Raw genomic sequence first — 23420 nt, 5'->3', positions numbered from 1 at the left:
GTTTCAAGAAACTAGCTGATTTCACTTTCTGCCCTTCCTGTTCAGATATAGTACATGAGAATTTGAAAATAGGTTCAGATGGTGAGAGTGACCAAGCTTCTGGAACGTCATCTGATGAGGTGCAGTCACCCACACGTGTCCGTATGAGGAATCACCTACACAGGAGGATCTCCATGGAGGTAGGATTTTATATAACAATTCAGGACTTACAAAAGTTGATTAAAATTTCAATTCGATTGCATGATCAGTTATGTGGTGGTGTTTCCTTTGCTCAACTCTACATTAGGAGGCGAAAACAGTTGTACATGGTTCTAAATCGAACAAGCTTTTAATGTTAGTGATAATATAAGTAGAAAATCTAAACCATGACAAGTCTTGTATCTAGTGCACACCGGTAGCATCTTGCCTTTCAAATATGTCCTATCTATGCTGCACTTCAGTGTCACATGACTGACTGAAGCGAAATATCATCATTAACTCAAATAACCACTATGTTGAGCTACCAATTAAATATCTGACTGGAAATTGTGACCAAATCCAAAGTAGCAAAAATAAATCAATGAACAAGTAGAACACGGAGCAAACAAATCCCTCTCCCCTTTTAAAGCTACGATTTACAAATCAACAAATAACACAAAACTGACCAATAAAATCTCAGCTTTTAGCCATTATTTTCCTTCCTCATACAGGTAAGTATATAGAGCTAGAAATAACAATTTAACAAACATTAAAAAAATTACACAACTTTGAAAGAAAGGGCACTTCAATCTACCCACAGAATTGCTTGTATAATGTTAGAAATTCCTTCAAAAATTTCCCCCAGATAGGGGCTTGGGGCTTGAGTTGGAAATTTCATTTGGGCCGTGGGATTTTTCACGTTACTCATGTGAAACAACGGTACGACACTAACAACCAGGTAGAAAATTCATACAAGAATAGGCAGAAATTAAAGAATAAAACATCCAAATTTAAAAATCTTTCCTTTTACCAGCATTTTATACAATTTAAGCCGTCAAATAAAAATTGAGGTATTGGTGTTTGAGATGATTTGTTTTGTATGCCTGAGCAGGACTGATGTTTGCCAGCAGGAAAACTTTGAGGCACTTTGCATTATGCTCACTGTCAGTCAGCCAGATCACGGCAAATGACTACTTGTTCAGATGCTGATCATCAGAGTTTTGGCGGCAGGGAAATCCCTCTCTTCTCTCCCGCCCCGCCCCCCCCCCCCCCCCCCCCCCCCCCCCCAAGCCAATGATAAATTGATAAATTCACCATTGGAGATGGAGCAAATAAAAAATATATTGTTTTTTAAATAGCTGGCAATAAGTAATTTTGGAGAGGGAAGAACAAAAGCCACTTGCATCTGTAACATAGAAGATAGGAGCAGGAGTAGGCCATTCGGCCCCTCGAGCCTGTTCCACCATTTAATGAGATCATAGCTGATCATCCAAATTCAGTACCCTGTCCCTGCTTTCTCTCCATATCCCTTGATCCCTTTAGCCTTAAGAAATATATCTAACTCCTTCTTGAATATATTTAATGAATTGGCCTCAACTGCCTTCTGTGGTAGAGAATTCCACAGGTTCACCACTCTCTGGGTGAAGAAATTCCTCCTCATCTCTCTCCTAAGTAGCTACCCCTTATCCTTAGACTGTGACCCCTGGTTCCAGACTCCCCTGCCATCGGGAACATCCTTCCTGCATCTAGTCTGTCTAGTCCTGTTAGAATTTTATAAGTTTCAATGAGATCCCCTCTCATTCTTCTAAACTCCAGCGAATATAAGCCCAATCGACGCAATCTCTCTTCATATGTCATTCCTGCCATCCCAGGTATCAGTCTGGTGAATCTTTGCTGCACTCCCTCCATGGCAAGAACATCCTTCCTCAGATAAGGTGACCAAAACTGCACACAATACTCAAGGTGTGGTCTCACCAAGGCCCTGTACAACTGCAGCAAGACATCCTTGCTCCTGTACTCTAATCCTCTCGCTATGAAGCCCAACATACCATTTGCCTTCTTAACCGCCTGCTGCATTGCATGCTTACCTTCAGTGACTGGTGCACAAGAACACCCAAGTCTCGTTGCACTTCCCCTTTTCCCAATCTATTGCCATTCAGAAGATAATCTGCCTTCCTGTGTTTGCCTCCAAAGTGGATAACCTCGCATTTACCCACATTGGGCAGATGCATGGCAGATGCAGTATAATCACCCAACCTGTCGAAATCCTACTGGAGTTTCACGACATCCTCCTCACAGCACACACGCCCACCCAGCTTTGTGTGGTCTGCAAATTTGGAGATATTACATCCAATTCCCTCGTCCAGATCATTAATATATATTGTGAACAGCTGGGGTCCTAGGACCGATCCTTGCAGTACCCCACTAGTCACTGCCTGCCACTCAGAAAATGACCCGTTTATTCCAACTCTTTGCTTTCTGTCCGCCAACCAGTTCTCTATCCAAGTCAATACCTTGCCCCCAATCCCATGTGCCTTAATTTTGCACACTAATCTCTTATGCGGGACCTTATCGAAAGCCTTCTGAAAGTCCAAATACACCACATCCACTGGTTCTCCCTTATCTATTTTACCAGTTACATCCTCAAAAAATTCCAGTAGATTAGTCAAGCACGATTTACCTTTTGTAAATCCATGTTGACTTTGTCCAATCCAGTCACTGCTTTCCAAGTGCTCTGCTATTACATCTTTTATAATGGACTCTAGCATTTTCCCCACTACCGATGTCAAGCTTACCGGTCTATAATTCCCCGCCTTTTCTCTACCACCTTTTTTTGAATAGTGGGGTAACATTAGCTACCTGCCAATCCATGGGTACCGTTCCAGAGTCTATCGAGTTCTGGAAGATGACCAGCAATGCATCTACTATTTCTAGGGCCACTTCCTTAAGTACCCTGGGATGTAGATTATCAGGCCCTGGGGATTTATCGGCCTTCAGTCCCATCAATTTTCCTAACGCCATTTCCCTACAAATACTGATTTCTTTCAGTTCCACCCTTTCTTCAGACCCTATGTTCCCCGGCATCTCTGGGAGGTTATTTGTGTCCTCCTTTGTGAAGACAGAACCAAAATATGTATTTAGTTGGTCTGCCATTTCTTTGTTCCCCATTATAAATTCCCCCGATTCTGACTGCAAGGGACCTACGCTTGACTTCACCAATCTTTTTCTCTTCACATATCTATAAAAGCTTTTACAGTCAGTTTTTATGTTCTCTGCAGGCTTACTCTCATATTCTATTTTCCCTTTCTTAATTAATCCCTTTGTCCTCCTTTGTTGAATCCTAAACTGCTCCCAATCCTCAGGATTATTGCTTTTTCTGGCCAATTTATATGTTCTCTCCTTGGACCTTATGCTATCCCTAATTTCCCTTGTTAGCCACGGTTGGGTCACCTTTTTTGTTTTATTTTTATGCCAAACTGGGATGAACAATTCTGTAGTTCATCCATTCGGTCTTTGAATGTTTGCCATTGCCTATCCACCGTCAACCCTTTGAGTGCCATTCCCCAATCAATCCTACCCAACTCGCTCCTCAGACCATCATAGTTTCCTTTATTTAAATTGAGGACCCTAGTCTCCGAGTCAACTACTTCATTCTCCATCACAGAATCACAGAAACCCCACAGTGCAGATAGAGGCCATTTCGGCCCATCGAGCCTGCACCGACACATATCCCACCCGATCCCCGTAACCCCTACACCTATCCCCGTAACCCCACGTATTTAATCCCCCCTAACACTAAGGGTTAATTTCTTAATGAAGAATTCGATCATATTATGATCGCTCCGACCCAAGGGGCCTCTTACAACAAGATTGCTAATTAATCCTTTCTCGTTACATAATACCCAGTCTAAGATGGCCTGATCTCTGGTTGGTTCCTCGACATATTGGTCCAGGAAACCATCCCGTAAACACTCCAGGAATTCCTCCTCCACAGTATTGTTACTCATTTGGTTGGCCCAATCTATATGTAGATTAAAGTCACCCATGATGACTGCTGTGCCCTTATTGCACGCTTCTTTAATTTCTCTTTGAATGCCATCCCCAACCTCCGCCTTACTGTTTGGAGGTCTATAAACCACTCCCACTAACGTTTTTTTCCCCTTAGTATTTCTCAATTCTACCCATACAGATTCCACCTCATCAGAGCTAATATCCTTCATTACAATTGTGTTAATCCCTTCTTTAACCAGTAATGCTACCCCACCTCCCTTTCCTTTTTGCCTATCTTTCCTGAATATCGAATACCCCTGGATGTTGAGTTCCCAGTCCTGGCCTTCCTTGAGCCACGTTTCCGTAATCCAACCAAATCATATTTGTTTACTTCTATTTGCACAGCCAATTCATCCACCTTATTACAAATGCTCCTCGCATTAAGACACAAAGCCTTCAGGCTTGTTTTTTTAACGCTCTTAGACCTATTAGAATTATTATTTACTGTGGCCATGTTTGATTTAAACCGTTGTTTTCTCTGACTGCCACTTTTGTTTTTCTCCTTCCTATCTTTTGCTTTTATCCTTGTTTCCCTTTCCTCTGTCTTCCCTGCTCAGGTTCCCAACCCCCTGCCATTTTAGTTTAAACCCTCCCCCCACAGCACTAGCAAGCACTCCCCCTAGGACATTGGTTCCAGCCCTGCCCAGGTGCAAACCGTCCGGTTTGAACTGGTCCCACCTCCCCCAGAACCGGTTCCAATGTCCCAGGAACTTGAATCCCTCCCCCTGGCACCATTCCTCTAGCCACGTATTCATCTGAAGTATCCTTCTATTTCTACTCTGACTAGCACGTGGCACTGGTAGCAATCCTGAGATTACTACCTTTTGAGGTCCTGTTTTTTAATTTATCTCCTAACTCCCTATACTCTGCTTTTAGGACCTCATCCTGCTTTTTACCTATATCGTTGGTGCCTATATGCACCACGACAACTGGCTGTTCACCCTCCCCTTCCAAGATGTTCTGGAGTCGCTCGGAGACATCCTTGACCCTTGCACCAGGGAGGCAACACACCATCCTGGAGTCTCGTTTGCGGCCGCAGAACCGCCTATCTATTCCCCTTACAATTGAATCCCCTATTACTATAGCTCTACCCCTCTTTTTCCTCCCATCCTGTGCAGCAGAGCCACCCCTGGTGCCAGGAAGTTGGCTGCTGCTGCTGCCTTCCTCTGATAAGCCATCTCCCCCCCCCCCCCCCCTCCCCCAAACAGTACTCAAAGTGGTGTATGTGTTGGAGAGGGGGATGGCCACAGGGGACCCCTGCACTACCTGCCTGTACCTAGTACTCTGCCTGTTGGTCACCCGTTCCCTTTCTTCCTGTCCAACCTCTACCTGCGGTGTGTCCAACTCCGTAAATGTGCTATTCACATTGTCCTGAGCATCGTGAACACTCCAGTATGTGTCCAATCGCAGCTCCAGCACCGCAATGCGGTCTGTCAGTAGCTGCAGCTGGACGCACTTCCTGCACATGTAGTTGTCAGGGACACAGGAAGTGTCCCTGAGTTCCCACATATCGCAGGAGGAGCAGATCACGGGGCCCGGCTGTCCTGCCATGACTTACCCTTTAATTAATTGAATTTAAATTAAATCAATCAATCCCACTAATTACACTACAGTTAACTGGTTTACCAACAGTCTCTGCTACACCAGAGAGACCTTAGAAACTATAAACCAGAGTTAAAGTTTAAAAAAAAAAGAAGAGAAATACTCACCAACCAAATACTCACCAACCAATCACTTACCTGCTTCCTGGTGACGTCACACTGATTACTTTTTACCTCTCTCCCCTGCTGTTGAACTAGTATGCTGCTCGCTGACTCACTGCCGCCGATGCTGTGTTCCCACAAGGCCCGCTCTAGTCGGGCTGCTCGCTGACTCACTGCCACCGATGCTGTGTTCCCACAAGGCCCGCTCTAGTCGGGCTGCTCGCTGACTCACTGCCGCCGATGCTGTGTTCCCACAAGGCCCGTTCTAGTCGGGCTGCTCGCTGACTCACTGCCAGGCTATCCTTTACCAGACAAGCAACAAAAAATAAATTCTATGCTGTTTGGGTCCTACATAATGCCAATAATCTATTCTGTCCTCAATGACGGCCGTATAGACAGAAATCAAGTGAGTATTAGTCTTGATGAAGGGTTAGACCCGAAACGTTGACTCTAATTTCTCTCCACAGATGTTGCCCGGCCTGCTGTGCTTTTCCAGCATTTTCTGTTGTTTTTTTGAGTATTAGCATACATTGAACTAAGGAATTCTACATTTAGCACTTGCAAGTGCACTCCATGGTACTGAAATATGTAGTGCATTGCCTGCATATAGACAATCTAGTGCCTTAAGAGTTGAGTTAACATGTCTTCACCAACTAAGTTCTGATGAAAGGTCACCTGAAACGTTAACTGTTTCTCTCTCTGCAGATGCTGCCTGACTTGCTGAGCATTTTCTGTTTGTGTCCACACTAACATCTGGCAAAGATTTAGATACTGTGTAAAATGCAGCTCATTATCACCGTTTGGCACCTAAACATGATTCTGCCATTTGCCAAGTTTGTCTCTGGTTCACAAAATGTACCCGTTAAGAGAGGCTGCACAGCATTAACCACATTATTCAGAAAGATAGATAAACAGTCAGCCTCCGAAATGCAGCCATGCCAGTCAGGTGCTGCCGCACACATAGGCATCGTCTGATGCTGAGGATCTATGGTCATCACACAATGCCAAGGCCCTCAGCCAATTATGGGAACTTAACCAGCATTATGCCCTCAGTGCTAATACATGAATTACAGAGGTTTGTCAAAATATTTTAAATGACTTACATGAGGCAAAAATATTGGACACATTGGTGATACTGAAAGATACAGGCCTCACACATATATTTGTAATACTATTTGCCTACTTCAGCAAAATGTATTTAAGATGCAAATAACTTTTTCATTTTCATTTTTTCCCCACTTGTGATTCAGTTATTTGTAATTATTCTGCCTGGTTGTCACTCTGGAAAATGTAGTTCTACAGGAGCAGGGTGAAAACTACAACACGGATGATACATTGCTCTTGCACACACAATTTGTCCACGAGCTATAAATTCAACACAGATAAATGTGAGGTAGTACAATTTGGTAGGAAGAATAGGGAGGTCACATTACTTGGAGGGTGCAAGTCTGGGTGGGGTAGAGGAGCAAAGGGATCTTGGAGTACAAGTACACAAATCACTAAAAGTAGCGACACAGGTTAACAAGGCCATAAAAAAAGCAAACCAGGCACACGGGTTAATTTCTAGAGGGCTAGAATTGACAAGTAGTGAAGTTATGCTAAACTTGTATCGAACCTTGGTTAGACCACACTTGAAGTACTGCGTACAATTCTGGTCGCCATATCATGAAAAGGATATAGAGGCACTGGAGAGGGTGCAGAGACGATTTTGATACCAGAAATGTGAGGGTATACCTATCAGAAAAGGATGAACAGACTGGGTCTCCTTTCTCGAAAAAAGAAGGCTGAGGGGTGACCTAATAGAGATCTTTAAAATTATGAAAGGTTTTGATAGAGTGGATACAAAGAGAATGTTTCCACTTGTGGGGAATGTTAGATCCGTGTGTTAATGGAGACACGGAATGCAGGAGTTGATTTAACAAGTGTTTACTGAACAAAGTCTGGAGGTGGACTAACTACACAAGACGCTACACAGGCTTATATACCTGAGTGGTCACTACTGGTACTACAGTATACAGGGGCTTCAAAAACATAGTTCCTCTTAAAGGTACATACACTACAATTCCTCCCCTTTTAGATAAATAGTACATAACATTTTAAGTAATCATTAAATAACATTTTTACAAGAACAATAATCTACACATTTGCTGAAGTTAATCAATTACAAATTCAGTCTCTCTGGAGGCTTCCTGACTCGGTCCGGATAACGCCTCGGTGGTGTCGTAGGTTTCGGTGGTGTAGTAGGTTCTTTTGGCAAGGTCGATTCGGCTTCCATGCCAGTGTCGGGTTCATCTGGTTCCAGTATCACCGGATCGGAGGTAGATACTATGGGTATCTCTGCTTCATCACTAGGCGTATAGAGTTGTGGTGTAGGTTGTCCTTTTTCGGATGACTCTATGATCTGGTCAGCATGGCACCTTATTATGCTTTCTCCAATGTCCACGGTATACATCAGCGGTCCTAGTCGTGTGCAAATAGTTCCAGGCTGCCATTTCTCGGTACAGTAGTCCCGGGCCAAAACTGGTTGACCTATCTGGAAGGTTCTAGTTGGCCTTTCATTCATGCTTTGAAATTGCCGGTTCTCTACGTCCCTTCTGACGTTTGGCTTGACCAAATCCAGCCGGCATCTTAGTCTTCTATTGAAAAACATCATGGCGGGGGCTTGGTTCGTAACCACGTGTTGCATTCCGGTACGCAAACAAGAAGTTATCTACCTTATGTTGTAGATTTATGTCTTCATTACCCATGGCCTTTATGGCCTTCTTGAAGGTCTGGACAAACCTTTCAGCTAATCCATTGGTGGCGGGATGGTATGGGGCGGACGTGTAGTGCTTAACCCCATTGTTTTTTAAGAACTTCCTGAATTCTTCGGATACAAATTGCGGTCCATTATCAGAACAGATCTGTTCAGGCAGCCCATTCCTGGCGAATATGGTCCTTAATACTGTGATGGTTTTTTCCGTGGTGGTGGAGGACATCTTTATTACCTCCGGCCACTTGGAGTGTGCATCCACCGCGATTAAGAACATTGAGTCCATAAATGGACCAGCAAAGTCGATATGTACCCTTTGCCATGGAGATGAGGGCCACTCCCATGGATGTAGAGGGGCTTGTGGTGGGGCGTTTTGGACCTTCTGGCATCCTAGACAGCTCTTGGTCATTTCTTCGATGTTTCCATCGATACCTGGCCACCACACAAACGCTCTGGCTAAGTTCTTCATTTTCACTCCACCCAGATACCCCTCGTGAAGCTCCTTTAGCACTTTATCCTGGAGTTTGGGTGGAATCACCACTCTGGATCCACACATCAAGGTTCCTCGGCACACTGACAGCTGTTCTCTTCTTTGCGAGAATGCTGGCAACAGTGGTTCGCCATGTGCTGGCCATCCCTTCACTGTTAAATCGTAGACTCGTGAGAGAGTCGGGTCATTTCTCGTTTCCTTTTTAATGGTAGAATTTGTCACCGGTAGACATTCCACTATGGTCGAGTGGAACATCTCCACTGGGTCCACTGTAGGCGCTTCTTCTGCCGTTGGCAACGGTAGGTGCGATAACCCGTCAACATTTCCATGCTGTTTTGTTCCTTTGTATTCTATGTCATATTGTTGTGCCCCTAGGAAAAGGGACCACCTCTAGCCTTTGCGCTGTCATAATGGGAACGCCCTTTTTAGGGTTGAATATGGAGACGAGGGGTTGATGGTCAGTCAACAAGGTAAATTATTGTCCGTGTAAGTAATGGTTGAATTTCTTCACCCCCCACACCAGGCTGAGTGCCTCCCTGTCGATCTGGACATAGTTACGCTCAGCTGAGTTCAATGAGCATGACGCAAAAGCTATCGGCCGCTCCGAGCCATCAGAGAATCTATGCGATAATACCGCTCCCACGCCGTAAGGGGATGCATCGCACGCCAGTCTGATTGGCAGTGATGGGTTGTAATGAGCCAACACTTCCCTGGACGTGATCAAGCCTTTGCATTTATGTTCGGGGGAGAGCAGCAGCGGAGGAGGAGCCCGGCTTGAAAACCGGCGGCAGCTACAAGGCCCGACCAGTTCGGGGGAGAGCAGCAGCGGAGGAGGAGCCCGGCTTGAAAACCGGCGGCAGCTACAAGGCCCGACCAGTTCGGGGGAGAGCAGCAGCGGAGGTGGAGCCCGGCTTGAAAACCGGCGGCAGCTACAAGGCCCGACCAGTTCGGGGGAGAGCAGCAGCGGAGGAGGAGCCCGGCTTGAAAACCGGCGGCAGCTACAAGGCCCGACCAGTTCGGGGGAGAGCAGCAGCGGAGGAGGAGCCCGGCTTGAAAACCGGCGGCAGCTACAAGGCCCGACCAGTTCGGGGGAGAGCAGCAGCGGAGGAGGAGCCTGGCTTGAAAACCGGCGGCAGCTACAAGGCCCGACCAGTTCGGGGGAGAGCAGCAGCGGAGGAGGAGCCTGGCTTGAAAACCGGCGGCAGCTACAAGGCCCGACCAGTTCGGGGGAGAGCAGCAGCGGAGGAGGAGCCCGGCTTGAAAACCGGCGGGTTCAGCAGAGGCATACCAACTCAGCAGCGGGGAGAGAGGTAAAAAGTAATCAGTGTGTGACGTCACCAGGGAGCAGGTAAGTGATTGGTTGGTGAGTATTTCTCTTTTTTAAACTTTAACTCTGTAGTTTAGAGTTACTAGGGTCTTTTCTGGTGTAGCAGGGACTGTTGGTAGACTACAAGCGCCTTAGAGATAATTTTAATTGGTGATAGTAAATAAATTTAAATTAAGTAAAGGGAAGGTCATGCCAGGTGAGCCCAGCCCCGTGATATGCTCCTCTTGCTCTATGTCGGAATTCAGGGACCCCGGTGCCCCTGATGACCACGTGTGCCAGAGATGCATCCATCTGCAGCTACGAGCAGACCGCATTGAGGCGCTGGAGCTGCGGGTGGATGGGTTGTGGAGCATTCACGATGCTGAGAGGGTCGTGGATAGCACGTTTAGTGAGTTGGTCACACCGCAGGGAAGGGCTGCACAGGAAGACAGGAAATGGGTGACCACCAGGCGGAGCAATAGAAGCAGGCAGGTAGTGTAGGAGACCCCTGTGACCATTCCCCTCTCAAACAAGTACACCGCTTTGGATACTGTTGAGGGGGATGACTCACCAGGGGAAGGCAGCAGCAGCCAACTTCCTGGCACTGGGGGTGCTCCTGCTGCCCAGGAAGGGGGGAAAAAGAGTGGGAGAGCAATAGTGGTAGGGGATTCTATAGTAAGGGGAACAGACAGGCGTTTCTGTGGCCGTAGACGTGAATCCAGGATGGTTTGTTGCCTCCCTGGTGCCAGGGTCAAGGATATCACTGAGCGGCTGCAGGGCATTCTGGAGGGGGAGGGTGAACAGCCAGAGGTCGTGGTCCACATTGGTACCAACGACATAGGTAAAAAGAGGGATGAGGTCCTGCAGCAAGAATTTAGGGAGCTAGGTGAAGGATTAAAGAGCAGGACCTCAAAGGTTGTAATCTCTGGATTACTCCCGGTGCCACGTGCTAGTGAGTATAGGAATGGGAAGATAGAACAGATGAATGCATGGCTAAAGGGATGGTGCAGGAGGGAGGGCTTTAGTTTCCTGGATCACTGGGTCTGCTTCTGGGAAAGGTGGGACTTGTACAAGTCGGACGGTTTACACCTGAACCAGAGGGGAACTAATATCCTTGCGGGGAGGTTTGCTAGCATTGCTGGGGGGGGTTTAAACTAACGTGGCAGGGGGATGGGGTACAGAGTGGAGCTATAGTAGGGGGTGATTTACAGCCAAATACAGAGGAAAAAACAAGTCAGCTGGGAAGGCAGAGCAAATATGTGAAGGCAAAAGGGAATATGGCAGGGCTGGAAGGCATTTATTTTAATGCAAGGAGTCTTGCAAATAAGGTGGATGAACTGAAGTTGTTGTTGAACACATGGGAGTACGATATTGTTGCCATCACGGAGACATGGTTGAGGGAGGGTCAGGACTGGCAGCTCAATATTCCGGGGTATAGAATCTTCAGGCGAGACAGAGGGGGGTGTAAAAGGGGAGGGGGTGTTGCAATATTAATTAAGGAGTCAATTACTGCTGTAAGGAGGGATGATATATTAGCGGGTTCCTCAAATGAGGCCATATGGGTAGAACTTAAAAACAAAAAGGGGGCAAGCACTTTGCTGGGAGTGTACTATAGGCCCCCAAACAGTCAGGGGGAGATAGAGGAACAGATATGTAGGCAAATCTCAGAAGTGTGAAAATAATAGGGTAATAATAGTGGGGGATTTCAACTTCCCCAATATAAATTGGGATAGTCAGAGTGTGAAAGGCTTAGAGGGTGCAGAATTCTTAAAGTGCATCCAGGAGAGCTTTTTGAGCCAACATGTAGAAAGTCCTACAAGAGAGGGGGGCGGTACTGGACCTAATTCTGGGGAATGTAGCCGGGCAAGTGGTGGAAGTATCAGTAGGAGAGCATTTTGGTGACAGTGACCATAATTCGGTGAAATTTAAGGTGGTCATGGAAAAAGACAAAGACGGCCCGGAAATAAGGGTTCTAAATTGGGGGAAGGCCGATTTTAATATGATAAGGCAGGATCTGGCCAAAGTGGACTGGGAGCAGCTACTTATCGGAAAATCCACATCAAAACAGTGGGAGACTTTCAGAAGGGAAATAGAGAGAGCACAGTGCCAACATGTTCCTGTAAAGGTCAAGGGTGGGACCAACAAGCAAAGGGAACCTTGGATGACAAGGGAGATACAAAAATGCATTAGAAATAAAAGGGGGGCTTTTGGCAGTTACAAAAGACTAAAGACGGAAGAAGCCCTAGAGGAGTATAAAAAGTGCAGGGGCATACTTAAAAAAGAAATTAGGAGGGCGAGGAGGGGCCATGAAATAACACTGGCGAGCAAAATAAAGGAAAATCCTAAGATGTTTTATAAGTATATTAAGGGCAAGAGGATAACCAGGGAAAGGGTAGGGCCCATTAGGGACCAAAGTGGCAATCTGTGTGTAGAGCCAGATGATGTAGGCGGGGTTTTAAATGAATTTTTTGCATCTGTGTTCACTATGGAGAAAGACGATGCAGACATAGAAATCGGGCAAGGGGACTGTGACATACTTGAACATATTAGCATCGAGAGGGAGGAGGTGCTAGCGGTTTTAGCAGGCCAAAAAGTGGATAAATCCCCAGGCCCGGACGAGATGTATCCCAGGCTGCTGTGGGAGGCAAAGGAGGAGATTGCAGGGGCTCTGACACAAATTTTCAGAACCTCTCTGGCCACAGGGGATGTACCAGAGGACTGGAGAACAGCTAACGTAGTACCATTATTCAAGAAGGGTAGCAGGGATAAACCAGGGAATTACAGGCCAGTGAGCCTAACACCTGTGGTAGGGAAATTATTGGAAAAAATTCTGAGGGACAAAATTAGTCTCCACTTGGAGAGGCAAGGATTAATCGGGGATAGTCAGCATGGCTTTGTCAAGGGTAAATCATGTCTGACAAATCTGATTGAATTTTTCGAGGGGGTGACTAGGGAGGTGGATGAGGGAAATGCTGTGGATGTGGTTTACATGGACTTCAGTAAAGCTTTTGACAAAGTCCCGCATAGGAGACTGGTCAAGAAGGTAAGAGCCCATGGGATCCAGGGTGCCTTGGCGCGTTGGATCCTAAACTGGCTGAGTGGCAGGAGGCAGAGGGTGATGGTCGAAGGTTGCTTTTGTGACTGGAAGCCTGTGTCCAGTGGGGTACCTCAGGGATCGGTGCTGGGTCCCTTGTTGTTTGTGATCTACATAAATGATTTGGATGAGAATGTAAAAGGTATGATCAGTAAGTTTGCAGATGACACGAAAATTGGTGGGGTGGTAAATTGCAAGGAGGAAAGCCTCAGGCTACAGGACGATATAGACAGGTTGGTCAGTTGGGCGCAAAAGTGGCAAATGGAATTTAACCCTGAAAAGTGCGAGGTGATGCATTTTGGATGGACAAATAAGGCAAGGGAATACACAATGAGTGGTAGGACCCTAGGAAGTACAGAGGGTCAGAGGGACCTTGGTGTACATGTACATAGATCTCTGAAGGCAGCGGAACAGGTAGATAAGGTGGTTAAAAAGGCATATGGGATACTTGCCTTCATTAGCCGAGGCATAGAATATAAGAGCAGGGAGGTTATGATGGAGCTGTACAAAACGCTGGTGAGGCCACAGCTGGAGTACTGTGTGCAGTTCTGGTCGCCTCACTATAGGAAGGATGTGATTGCTTTGGAGAGGGTGCAGAGAAGATTCACCAGGATGTTACCTGGGATGGAGCGCCTCAGCTATGAAGAAAGACTAAACAGGCTGGGGTTGTTTTCCTTGGAGCAAAGAAGGCTGAGGGGGGACCTGATTGAGGTGTACAAAATGATGAGGGGCATAGATAGGGTAGACAAAGAGGAACTTTTCCCCTTAGTAGGGGGGTCAATAACAAGGGGGCATAGATTCAGGGTAAGGGGCAGGAGATTTAGAGGGGATTTGAGGAGGAACTTTTTCACCCAGAGGGTGGTTGGAATGTGGAACTCAATGCCTAAAAGGGTGGTAGAGGCAGGAACCCTCACAACATTCAAGAAGCATTTGGATGAGCACTTGAAATGCCATTGCATACAGGGCTATGGACCAAATGCTGGAAAATGGGATTAGAGACAGGGATGGATGGGCGGCGCAGACACGATGGGCCGAAGGGCCTCTTTCTGTGCTGTAAAACTCTGACTCTAAGGCACGTTTACAGTCTTCGCTCCATTTCCAAACTACTCCCGTTTGTAGCAGTGCGTTAGGAGGGTGCAGAACCGTCGACAAGTTTGGTAAAAATTTATGATAGTAATTTATTAATCCCAGGAATGACCTTAATTGTGAGACATTTTCAGGCGCTGGGGCCTTTACGACTGCTTCAATTTTTTCAGGTGACTTATGCAACCCTTCTTCATTAATTATATGGCCACAATATGATATTTGTTTCTGGAAAAATTCACACTTGGGCCGATTTGCTCGTAAGCCCCGTTCTCTCAGCCTCGTGAGCACCTGCTCCAAGTTGGCAAGGTGCTCATTGTCGTTTTCTCCTGTTACAAGGATGTCGTCTAGGTAGCATTGAGTCCCCGGAATCCCTTGCAGGACTTGCTCCATAGCTCTTTGCCAAATAGCCGGAGCTGATGCCAATCCGAAAACCAGTCGATTGTACTGGTACAGGCCTTTATGTGTGTTTATCGTGAGATACTTTTTAGAGGCCTCTTCAACCTCCATCTGCAGATATGCCTGTGCTAAGTCAATTTTGGTGAAATGTTTCCCTCCGGATAGTGAGGCAAAAATATCTTCTATCCTCGGAAGAGGATACTGTACCGTGTGAAGAACCGGGTTTACAGTCACCTTGAAGTCCGCACAGATGCGAATTTTTCTCTGTTCTTCAGATTTATCATTATTCAACGTTTTCTTCATGACCGGGACGATGGATGTTGCCCACTCGCTCCAATCTACCTTGGATAACACGCCTGCTTTTTCCAAATTCTCCAGCTCTGCCTCGACGGCTGGACGAATTGCGTATGGCACCGGCCTTGCCTTAAAAAACTTGGGAATTGCCGCATCTTCCACTTTTATTGAGGAGGCGGTGGCGCCTTTCAGGGTTCCTAGTTCCTGTTGAAACACTTCTTTGGCGTTAGCCAAGATTTCTTTTAATTGTCCAGGTATGACGTCATCATCATTTTTTTTCTTACTGGTCACCGTCAGTGCCTGAATGGAGTGCCAGTCTAAACGTATCTTTCGGATCCATTCATGTCCCAACAACGGTGGACCACCATCTTGCAGAACGTATAAATACAACTTCTGTATTTCCTTGCCGTTGTATACAACAGGCACCCTTATTTTCCCTCTTGGGGTATACTTTCTGCCCCATATATGTCTTCAAGATAATGGATGTGTCTTTCAAAGGTATATGCGGAAATAGCCGCTCGTAATCCCGTCGACTTATGACGGTCAGAGCTGATCCTGTATCTAGCTCCATTTTGACTGGGCACCCCGCTATCGTGAGGGTAACCCAAATGGTCTGGTAATCTTCTTTGGCAATTACATTATGTAATTTGAGACAGCTTAGTCTCTTGTTTCCGGAGTCGCTATCGCTCTTCTGGTCTTCGGAGCTACTGTCCGTCATCATTTGTACCTTTCTGTACTTTTCCTTATTGACCTTTTTACTGTCAGCGGATTTTTTTCCAGATCTGCATACACGTGCAATGTGTCCCATCTTTCCGCATTGCCTGCATGCTTTGTCCTTGAACCAGCAGTCCTTCTGGTCATGGGTGGATCTGCCGCAACGATAACATCTCTCGAAACCCCGTGTCATTTCATGGGTGCCGAAGTCCTGTGGCTTTTGCTGTATCTCTGCAGCTCCTCTTGCTGCTGCTTCGTATGATACAGCCACACTGAAAGCCTTGTCCAGTGTCAAATCTTTCTCAAAGTAGTCTTTTCTGTGTTCCTTCGCTTAGGAGACCGCAGACGAATTTGTCTCGTAGAGAATCTGCCAGTCCTGCCCCGAATTGGCAGTGCTTTGACAGTTTTCGTAATTCGGTGAGGTAATCAGCGTTACTTTCATTCTTGTGCTGATTCCTCCTGAAGAATTTGAATCGTTCCGCTATCAGCAGCGGTGTTGGGTTTAAGTGCTCCTGTAAGGTATCAACAATCTCCTTAAAATTCTTGTCCCATCGGTTTGGCTGGAGTGATCAAGTTTCGTAACAGCCCGTATGTCCTTGCGCCCATCAGATTTAGAAGTACCGATGCCTTTTTATCATCCGCTACTTCATTCGCCTTGCAATATACCTCCACTCTTTCCACATATGTGGTCCAATCTTCTATATCACTATCGAAAGCAGTAATATTGCCAGTCTTCGGCATCTTGAAAATCTAAAATGGCGCTTCCCGCGCTTTTCCTCCGTCCCCGATGGATCAAAATGGCGCCTCCTGCGCTTTTCTTCCCCGCCGAGTTAAGATGGCGCCTCCCGCGCTTTCCCGCTGCTGCCAACGCTGTTCTCCGCGGTTCCCGTTGCGACCTGCAGCTTTTCGCGGTATTTCTATTTTTTTTTAATATATATCTCTTCAATAGTTTCTCCGTTACTTGGAGAACCGTTCCCATCGTGGAGCGGACCCTCTGGGACTTTCCCCTCCCTCTGCTCGGTCCGAACGCCGACCTGCTTTGCAGCACCGGCCGCGCCCTGAGTGCTCCACCCTCTCTCTCTCTTTGCTTCTGCTTCCCGTCTCGCTGCCCGGCCCCGTTGCAGAGCCACCCGATCGAGCTCTAGCCCGCCGCAGCCCAGGAAGGATCAGTGCACTACCTGCCACCAGCCCGTTTAGCTGGTGAAACCACAGTTTTTTGGGGGGGTTTTTCTTGCATCTGGCTTCGACCTTTGTCTGAGGAATCGATCCCCTTGAGGTGCTGCTGAATTGCAGGTAAGTTCGTTTATAACTCGTCGCCACTGTTAGATCCGTGTGTTAATGGAGACACGGAATGCAGGAGTTGATTTAACAAGTGTTTACTGAACAAAGTCTGGAGGTGAACTAACTACACAAGACGCTACACAGGCTTATATACCCGAGTAGTCACTACTGGTACTACAGTATACAGGGGCTTCAAAAACATAGTTCCTCTTAAAGGTACATACACTACAGGGAAGAGCATAACTAGAGGCCATCAATATAAGATAGTCACCAAGAAATCCAATAGGGAATTCGGAAGAAACATCTTTACCCAGAGAGTGGTGAGAATGTGGAACTCGCTACCACAGGGAGTAGTTGAGGCAAATAGTATAGATGCATTTCAGGGGAGGTGAGATAAGCATATGAGGGAGAAGGGAATAGAGGGTTATGCTGATAGTTAGATGAGGAAAGACGGGAGGAGGCTTGTGTGGAGCATAAATGCCAGCATGGACTGGTTGGGCTGAATGGCCTGTTTCTGTGCTGTATAGCCTACGTAATCCTATGTAATAATTCCCTGACCCTTTTCTACCTCATTGTTATGTTGTGTGCTGGGTAGGGTTGCAAAATTCTGGGAATTTTTAAGAGGAATCTTTCCATGGGAATTTTTGGGAATTTTGAGTTTTTTTGCACACTGATGGTTTTTGTCTCTGACCCTTATATTATCTTTGTCGTCAAAATAGACATACTGTGCCATACAAATAAAAACAGGCTTTCAAAACTTTATTTAGGTTATAATTTTGAACTTTATTGAACCCCCACAAAAAAGACCCATCTAAAATAAAATAAAAAGAGCGTCAGCTTATTTAGCCTGTAATTTGTCCTTATTTTGTCCCTTTGAGTCTTCTACTCCTCATTGCTCCTCCTGATTCTCTGACTCTGGCTCTGACGTGTCCATTTCCTCCTCTGTGTCAGTGTCTAGCTGTGTGGTGGACACTTCTGTATCTGGCTCTAAGTTGTAGGTTCGCCCGGATAGCCACCAGTTTCTCCACTCTCTTGTTAGTCAGCCTGTTGCGCACCTTTGTATGCGTATTCCCAAAAAGTGACCAGTTTTGTTCAGAGGCCGCTGATGAAGGTGGGATTTGGAGTATCACCGATGCAATAGGTGACAGGGCCTCAGATGCACAAAGTCCCTTCCACCAGGTATGTGCACTGATATGCTTGCATGATTCCCATATCCCATCCCCATTCCAAAGACCTTGCTTGGTAGAGAACTTTGCCAGACTTCCCAGAACTTTGCCCACATCCAGATTGAGATGGTGTGAGAGGGTAGAAATCACACTAAGCGCTGTTGATCTGTTCTCCAGAAAGTATTGGTCTCCCAACATGCTTTGGGTCCAGCATGTATGCTGCAGCATGAATCGGCTTGACACAAAATTCTTGACGCGTCTGTATGAATTGAACAATTGCCTTCTCCTCTGCTTTGAGCAGCAGGGATGTGGGGTAGGGCAATGCTGATTTGTTCTTTTAAATCAGTAAAAAGCCTGAGAACATCTGACAAGACAGCGTCATCTCCTTCAATCTGAGCAATTGCAGATGCTACTGGTGAGAGTAGTTTAAGGCTGCTAACCACTCTCTCCCAAAACACATCATCCAGCAGTATTTTCTTGATGGTGGTTTCCATATCCCCAGACTGGGATATTGCCATTTCTTGCAGCGACTCCTTACCCTCCAGAAGGCTGTTGTACATTATGACAACACCACCCCATCTAGTGTTGTTGGGCAGCTTCAGTGTGGTGTTCTTGTTCTTTGTCATTTGCTTGGAGTTGTAGGTTGCTGCAACTACCTGTTTTCCCCTGACATACTTAACAACTTGCTTGGCTCTCTTGTACAGTGCTTCCATGGTTCTCAAACCCATGATGTCCTTGAGGAGCAGGTTAAGCCCATGAGCTGCACACCCAATAGACGTAATATGAGGGTAGGCCTCCTCCACTTGAGCCCAAGCAGCCTTCATATTCGCAGCATTGTCAGTAACTACTGCAAAGACCTTTTGTGATCCAAGATCGTTGATGACCGCTTTCCGCTCATCGGCAATGTATGTGCCTGTGTGTCTGTTGTCCTTCGTGTCTGTGCTCTTGAAGAACACTGGGAGAGGAGTGGAGACGATGTAGTTTATGATGCCCTCCCCTCGTACATTTGACCACCCATCTGAGGTAACTGCAACACAGTCTGCCATCGCTATCGTTTCTTTGAGCTTTCCTTGGACTCTGTTATACTCAGCCTCCAGCAAATAAGTAGACAAAGCATGTCTGGTGGGAGGACAGTATGCAGGGCGAATAACATTGAAAAATCTCTTCCAGTACACATTGGCTGTGAGCATGAGGGGTGAGCCTGTTGCATATACAGCTCGAGCAAGGCACTCATCTGCATTCTTCTGGCTATGGTTATCCATTGTATCAAAGAACCTTCCAAGTGGGCCAGGAGTTGCTGATGATAAGGAGCCTGATGCTGAATGAGAACCATCATCTTCTTGAATGGAAGCAGAGGAACTCTGGGCTGACTGCTGTGAGCTTTGAGTGAAGTTGTTGCATTTGGATAAATGCTGCTGCATCTTTGTGGCATTCTTTACATATGGCTTTCTACAGTGTTTGCACATGTACACAGTCTTTCCATCTTTAATGCCTGGGGTAAAATGCTTCCACACATCCGACGGTAAACGTGGCATTGTTCTATGCAGAGAAATAAAGGGCATTCATCTCTGTGTCGAACTGCGGTCGATCAGCACGATTGCAACAGGGTGAGTACATTTTTGCTGATGCTCCATGTGATGGAAGCATGACCTGTACACACACGACGCTACATCACCGATAGTGTATTATTTTGTATATTTTAAATTGAAGGACAACAGAATCACAGAAACCTCACAGTACAGATAGAGGCCATTTCGGCCCATCGAGCCTGCACCGACACATATCCCACCTGATCCCCGTAACCCCTACACCAACACATATCCCACCCTATCCCCGTAACCCCACGTATTTAATCCCCCTAACACTAAGGGTCAATTTTTATCATAGCCAATCAACCTAACCCCGCACATCTTTGGACTGTGGGAGGAACCCGGAGAAAACCCACGCAAACATGGGGAGAATGTGCAAACTCCACACAGTCACCCGAGGCCGGATTCGAACCCAGGTCCCTGGCGCTGTGAGGCAACCGTGCTAACCACTATGCCACCGTGCTCGGTCAACAAGTAACTGGTTTATTTGGTATAAAGTCTGATTTACTTACTGCATCATCACAATGTCAGCAGAAAACAAAATGACTTCCCTCAGGACCCCTAACCTGCATCTTAAAAAAACTATAGCAGTCTTACAGATGCCTGCAGGCCAATCACAATTCGATATGCAAATATTACAAATAGAGGGAGCTAATCGCTCATCCACTCATCCAACCAATCAGGACACATTTGTTCACAGTCACACACACAACTTTTAATTATTAAAACAAGCCAAGTAAGAAGATAAACATATTGATTAAGAAATTCCTTAATAATTAAGATTCCATCTCTGTTAGTAATTTTAAGAGAGGACCTGTGGGGGGGGAAAAAAAGAAAGAAATACAAAAAAAACAATATTATGCTAGCATGTGCTTTTTTGGGCAAAATTCCCAAGCTAAACTTCCCGTGGAAAATTTCCGGAAATTTCCCAGAAACTTTCCACCCCTTTGCAACCCTAGTGCTGGGTATTTTGCCACAGAAGCAGGATGAAAACTATAACTTGCATGATGCATCTCTCTCTCTCTCACACACATACAGTTTGTCCAGAGCAGCTAGAAATCCTATTCCCCGCACTCAAGGTCCAAGTGAAATTTTCAGATCAAGCCTTAGGCCCTTGATGGAAGGGTAGGCCTACATGGGGGGAAACATCATCCATTCCTGAATTAAATAACTAATTTTATGACTGGTTTTTACATTTTCTTTTCACAATTGAGATATTTTGTATTACTTTAGTTCCAGCTTTATACACTGAGCTGAGCACAGAAGGAAAAGGGCAGCTGAAAACTGTGGGAAGAAATTTATTTTAACAGTTTTTATTAGTCCATTCTATGGTACTTTTATTATTGGAGGGTGGTGGTGGAAATGGATGTATTTACACAATTGTCTGCTGGTTACTCATCCTCATTTAATATGCTACTTTTTAAGTATTTGTTCATACTCAATCTAACACACTGCTATTTGAGTCAATCATGATTTTTTTTTTAGCCCCAGAATGCTGCTGGTAACAGTTTAGGAGGAAAGTCTTTGCTGCCCTCATGTGGTTAATAATTTAAAATGCTTGATTGTTGTATTGTATTTGTTTCCCCCTTCCAAGAAAAACAATGGTAAAGGAGACTGAGGCCAGTTAGAAGATAGTAACGGATGACGATGACCATTCGGCCCATCTTAATTCATCCATCCAGAGAGATCCTAAAATCACCCCTTCTCCTGCCCCCCTCTGTGTCGCATCCAATGTTTTTTTTTAATGATTCCTGGGTCCTTAGCCCTGCTACTCTGTCTGGAAGTTTAATTCCACACATTACTCACTTTTTCTGTGGAAACAAATTTCCTGATATCTGTCTTGAAATTACTTTTTTACTCGTTTGAATTCGTGTTCCTTATTTCTGCTCCTGCAGTTTAATTTGAAGCAATATTCTTGGGTATTTTTTCTATACCCTTAACAATGTTATGTATTTTTATAAGATTTCCCCCCCCCCCCTTCGGACATCTGCTTTCCAGACTGTAAAGCCTGTCTTTCCTCTTGACTTAGCTGGTTCTCAGCCACATACGAATAGGAGTGGGCCATTCAGCCCCTCGAGCCTGATCCAATATTCTGTTAGACCCTGGCTGATCTGCAGCTCAACTCCCATTTACCCACCTTTGCTCCATATCCCTTGATATCCTTACCTGACGACAATCGGTCACTCCGTTTTGAAAATTTCAATTGACCCAGCATTCACATGCTTTTGGGGGAGGGGGGTTGCAGAATTTCTCTTAGCCTTTGTGTGGAAATAGTGCTTCCTAATTTCACTCCTAACTGGCCTAGCTATAATTTTAAGATTATACCCCTTGATCTGGATTAAGAGGAAATAGTTTCTCTGTATCTACCCTATTGAATCCCTTTATCATTTTAAAGACCTTGATTAGATCACCCCTCAACCTTCTAAACTCGAGAGAATACAAACCAAGTTTATAGAACCTGTCCTCATAATTTAACCATTCATACCCTAGTATCATGGTTCTTCTCGGTTGGCGACCAGAATTGGATGTAATATTCAAGGTGCAATCTGGCTGTTGCACTGTATACAGGAAACTTTGGTTTATCCGGGGGTTAACTGTCCGGAATGCTCGAGCCACCGGCAAAAATCAGGAGCCGTTTCGTTAGGTTTTTTTTCTTTTCGTTGCTTTTTTTCACCAGTCAGGCTCTGCATGGTCTCGCTGAAGCTGTTGCTAAGCTACAGAGACGCTTGCAAGGTACGGCCGACTGTTTAGAAGCTGTTGCTAAGCAACAGGGTTTGTTGCCAGATACGGAGCTCAAAATCTCCGTATGTTTCAACATTAGCGCTGGTTTGTCTGGCAGTTTTGATGGGACGGCAACAGCTCGGTCCCGTCGGTGCCGGATAGCGCAAAGTTTCGTGTAGTTTGAATATTACACGTGTTTGCGTGGGTTTTCTCCGGGTGCTCCGGTTTCCTCCCACAGTCCAAAGATGTGCGGGTTAGGTTGATTGGCTATGATAAATTGACCCTTAGTGTTAGGGGGATTAAATACATGGGGTTACGGGGATCGGGTGGGATATGTGTCGGTGCAGGCTCGATGGGCCGAAATGGCCTCTATCTGCACTGTGGGGTTTCTGTGATTCTGTGATTATCTCCTCTGACTTGTTAAACTGCATAGCCAAAACAGTAGAATACATCTTATTAGCTTTGATTGCTGCTCTGCATTTTTTAGTGTTGAGTCTACAAAGGTTCCTAACTCTCTCTTAGCTTATCCTTAGCTATTTCAACACCATTCCTCGAGAATGTATGTTGTCTATTTTACCTTCCTATCTGTAGCGCTCTATACTGTACTTTTCCGCATAAAATTTCATCTACCATTCATCTGCCCACTTGCATTGTTGTCAAACTCATTCTGTGATTTCTGAGCTGCCTCTTCTAATTTCACCTCCCCTCCTTGTTTGGTTTCATCTGCAGATTTGCACACTTTGCATTGACTTTCTGGGGGGGAAATTAAGTTGGTTAACGCCTCCAGTTAGCACCTGGCACGGGCGCTGATGCCGGGGCG

General features: G+C 45.8%; 1 protein-coding gene across 4 annotated transcripts in view; it reads left to right on the top strand.

The window, feature by feature from the left end:
- Positions 1-23420, top strand: part of cdk17 (cyclin dependent kinase 17) — a 251513-nt gene that overhangs the window by 147339 nt on the left and 80754 nt on the right. For all 4 annotated transcript variants that reach the window (XM_086009899.1, XM_086009897.1, XM_086009896.1 and 1 more), the window contains one exon: positions 46-179. In XM_086009899.1, coding sequence (XP_085866025.1) covers positions 46-179 — 134 coding nt within the window. The remainder of the gene's footprint in view (positions 1-45; positions 180-23420) is intronic.

Source organism: Somniosus microcephalus, chromosome 17 (assembly GCF_052327205.1).
Source record: "Somniosus microcephalus isolate GS21.2 chromosome 17, FLI_Smic_1.0, whole genome shotgun sequence".
Lineage (NCBI taxonomy): Eukaryota > Metazoa > Chordata > Chondrichthyes > Squaliformes > Somniosidae > Somniosus > Somniosus microcephalus.
The sequence above is the reverse complement of the archived record's forward strand: the minus strand, read 5'-3'. Positions and strand labels throughout refer to the sequence as shown.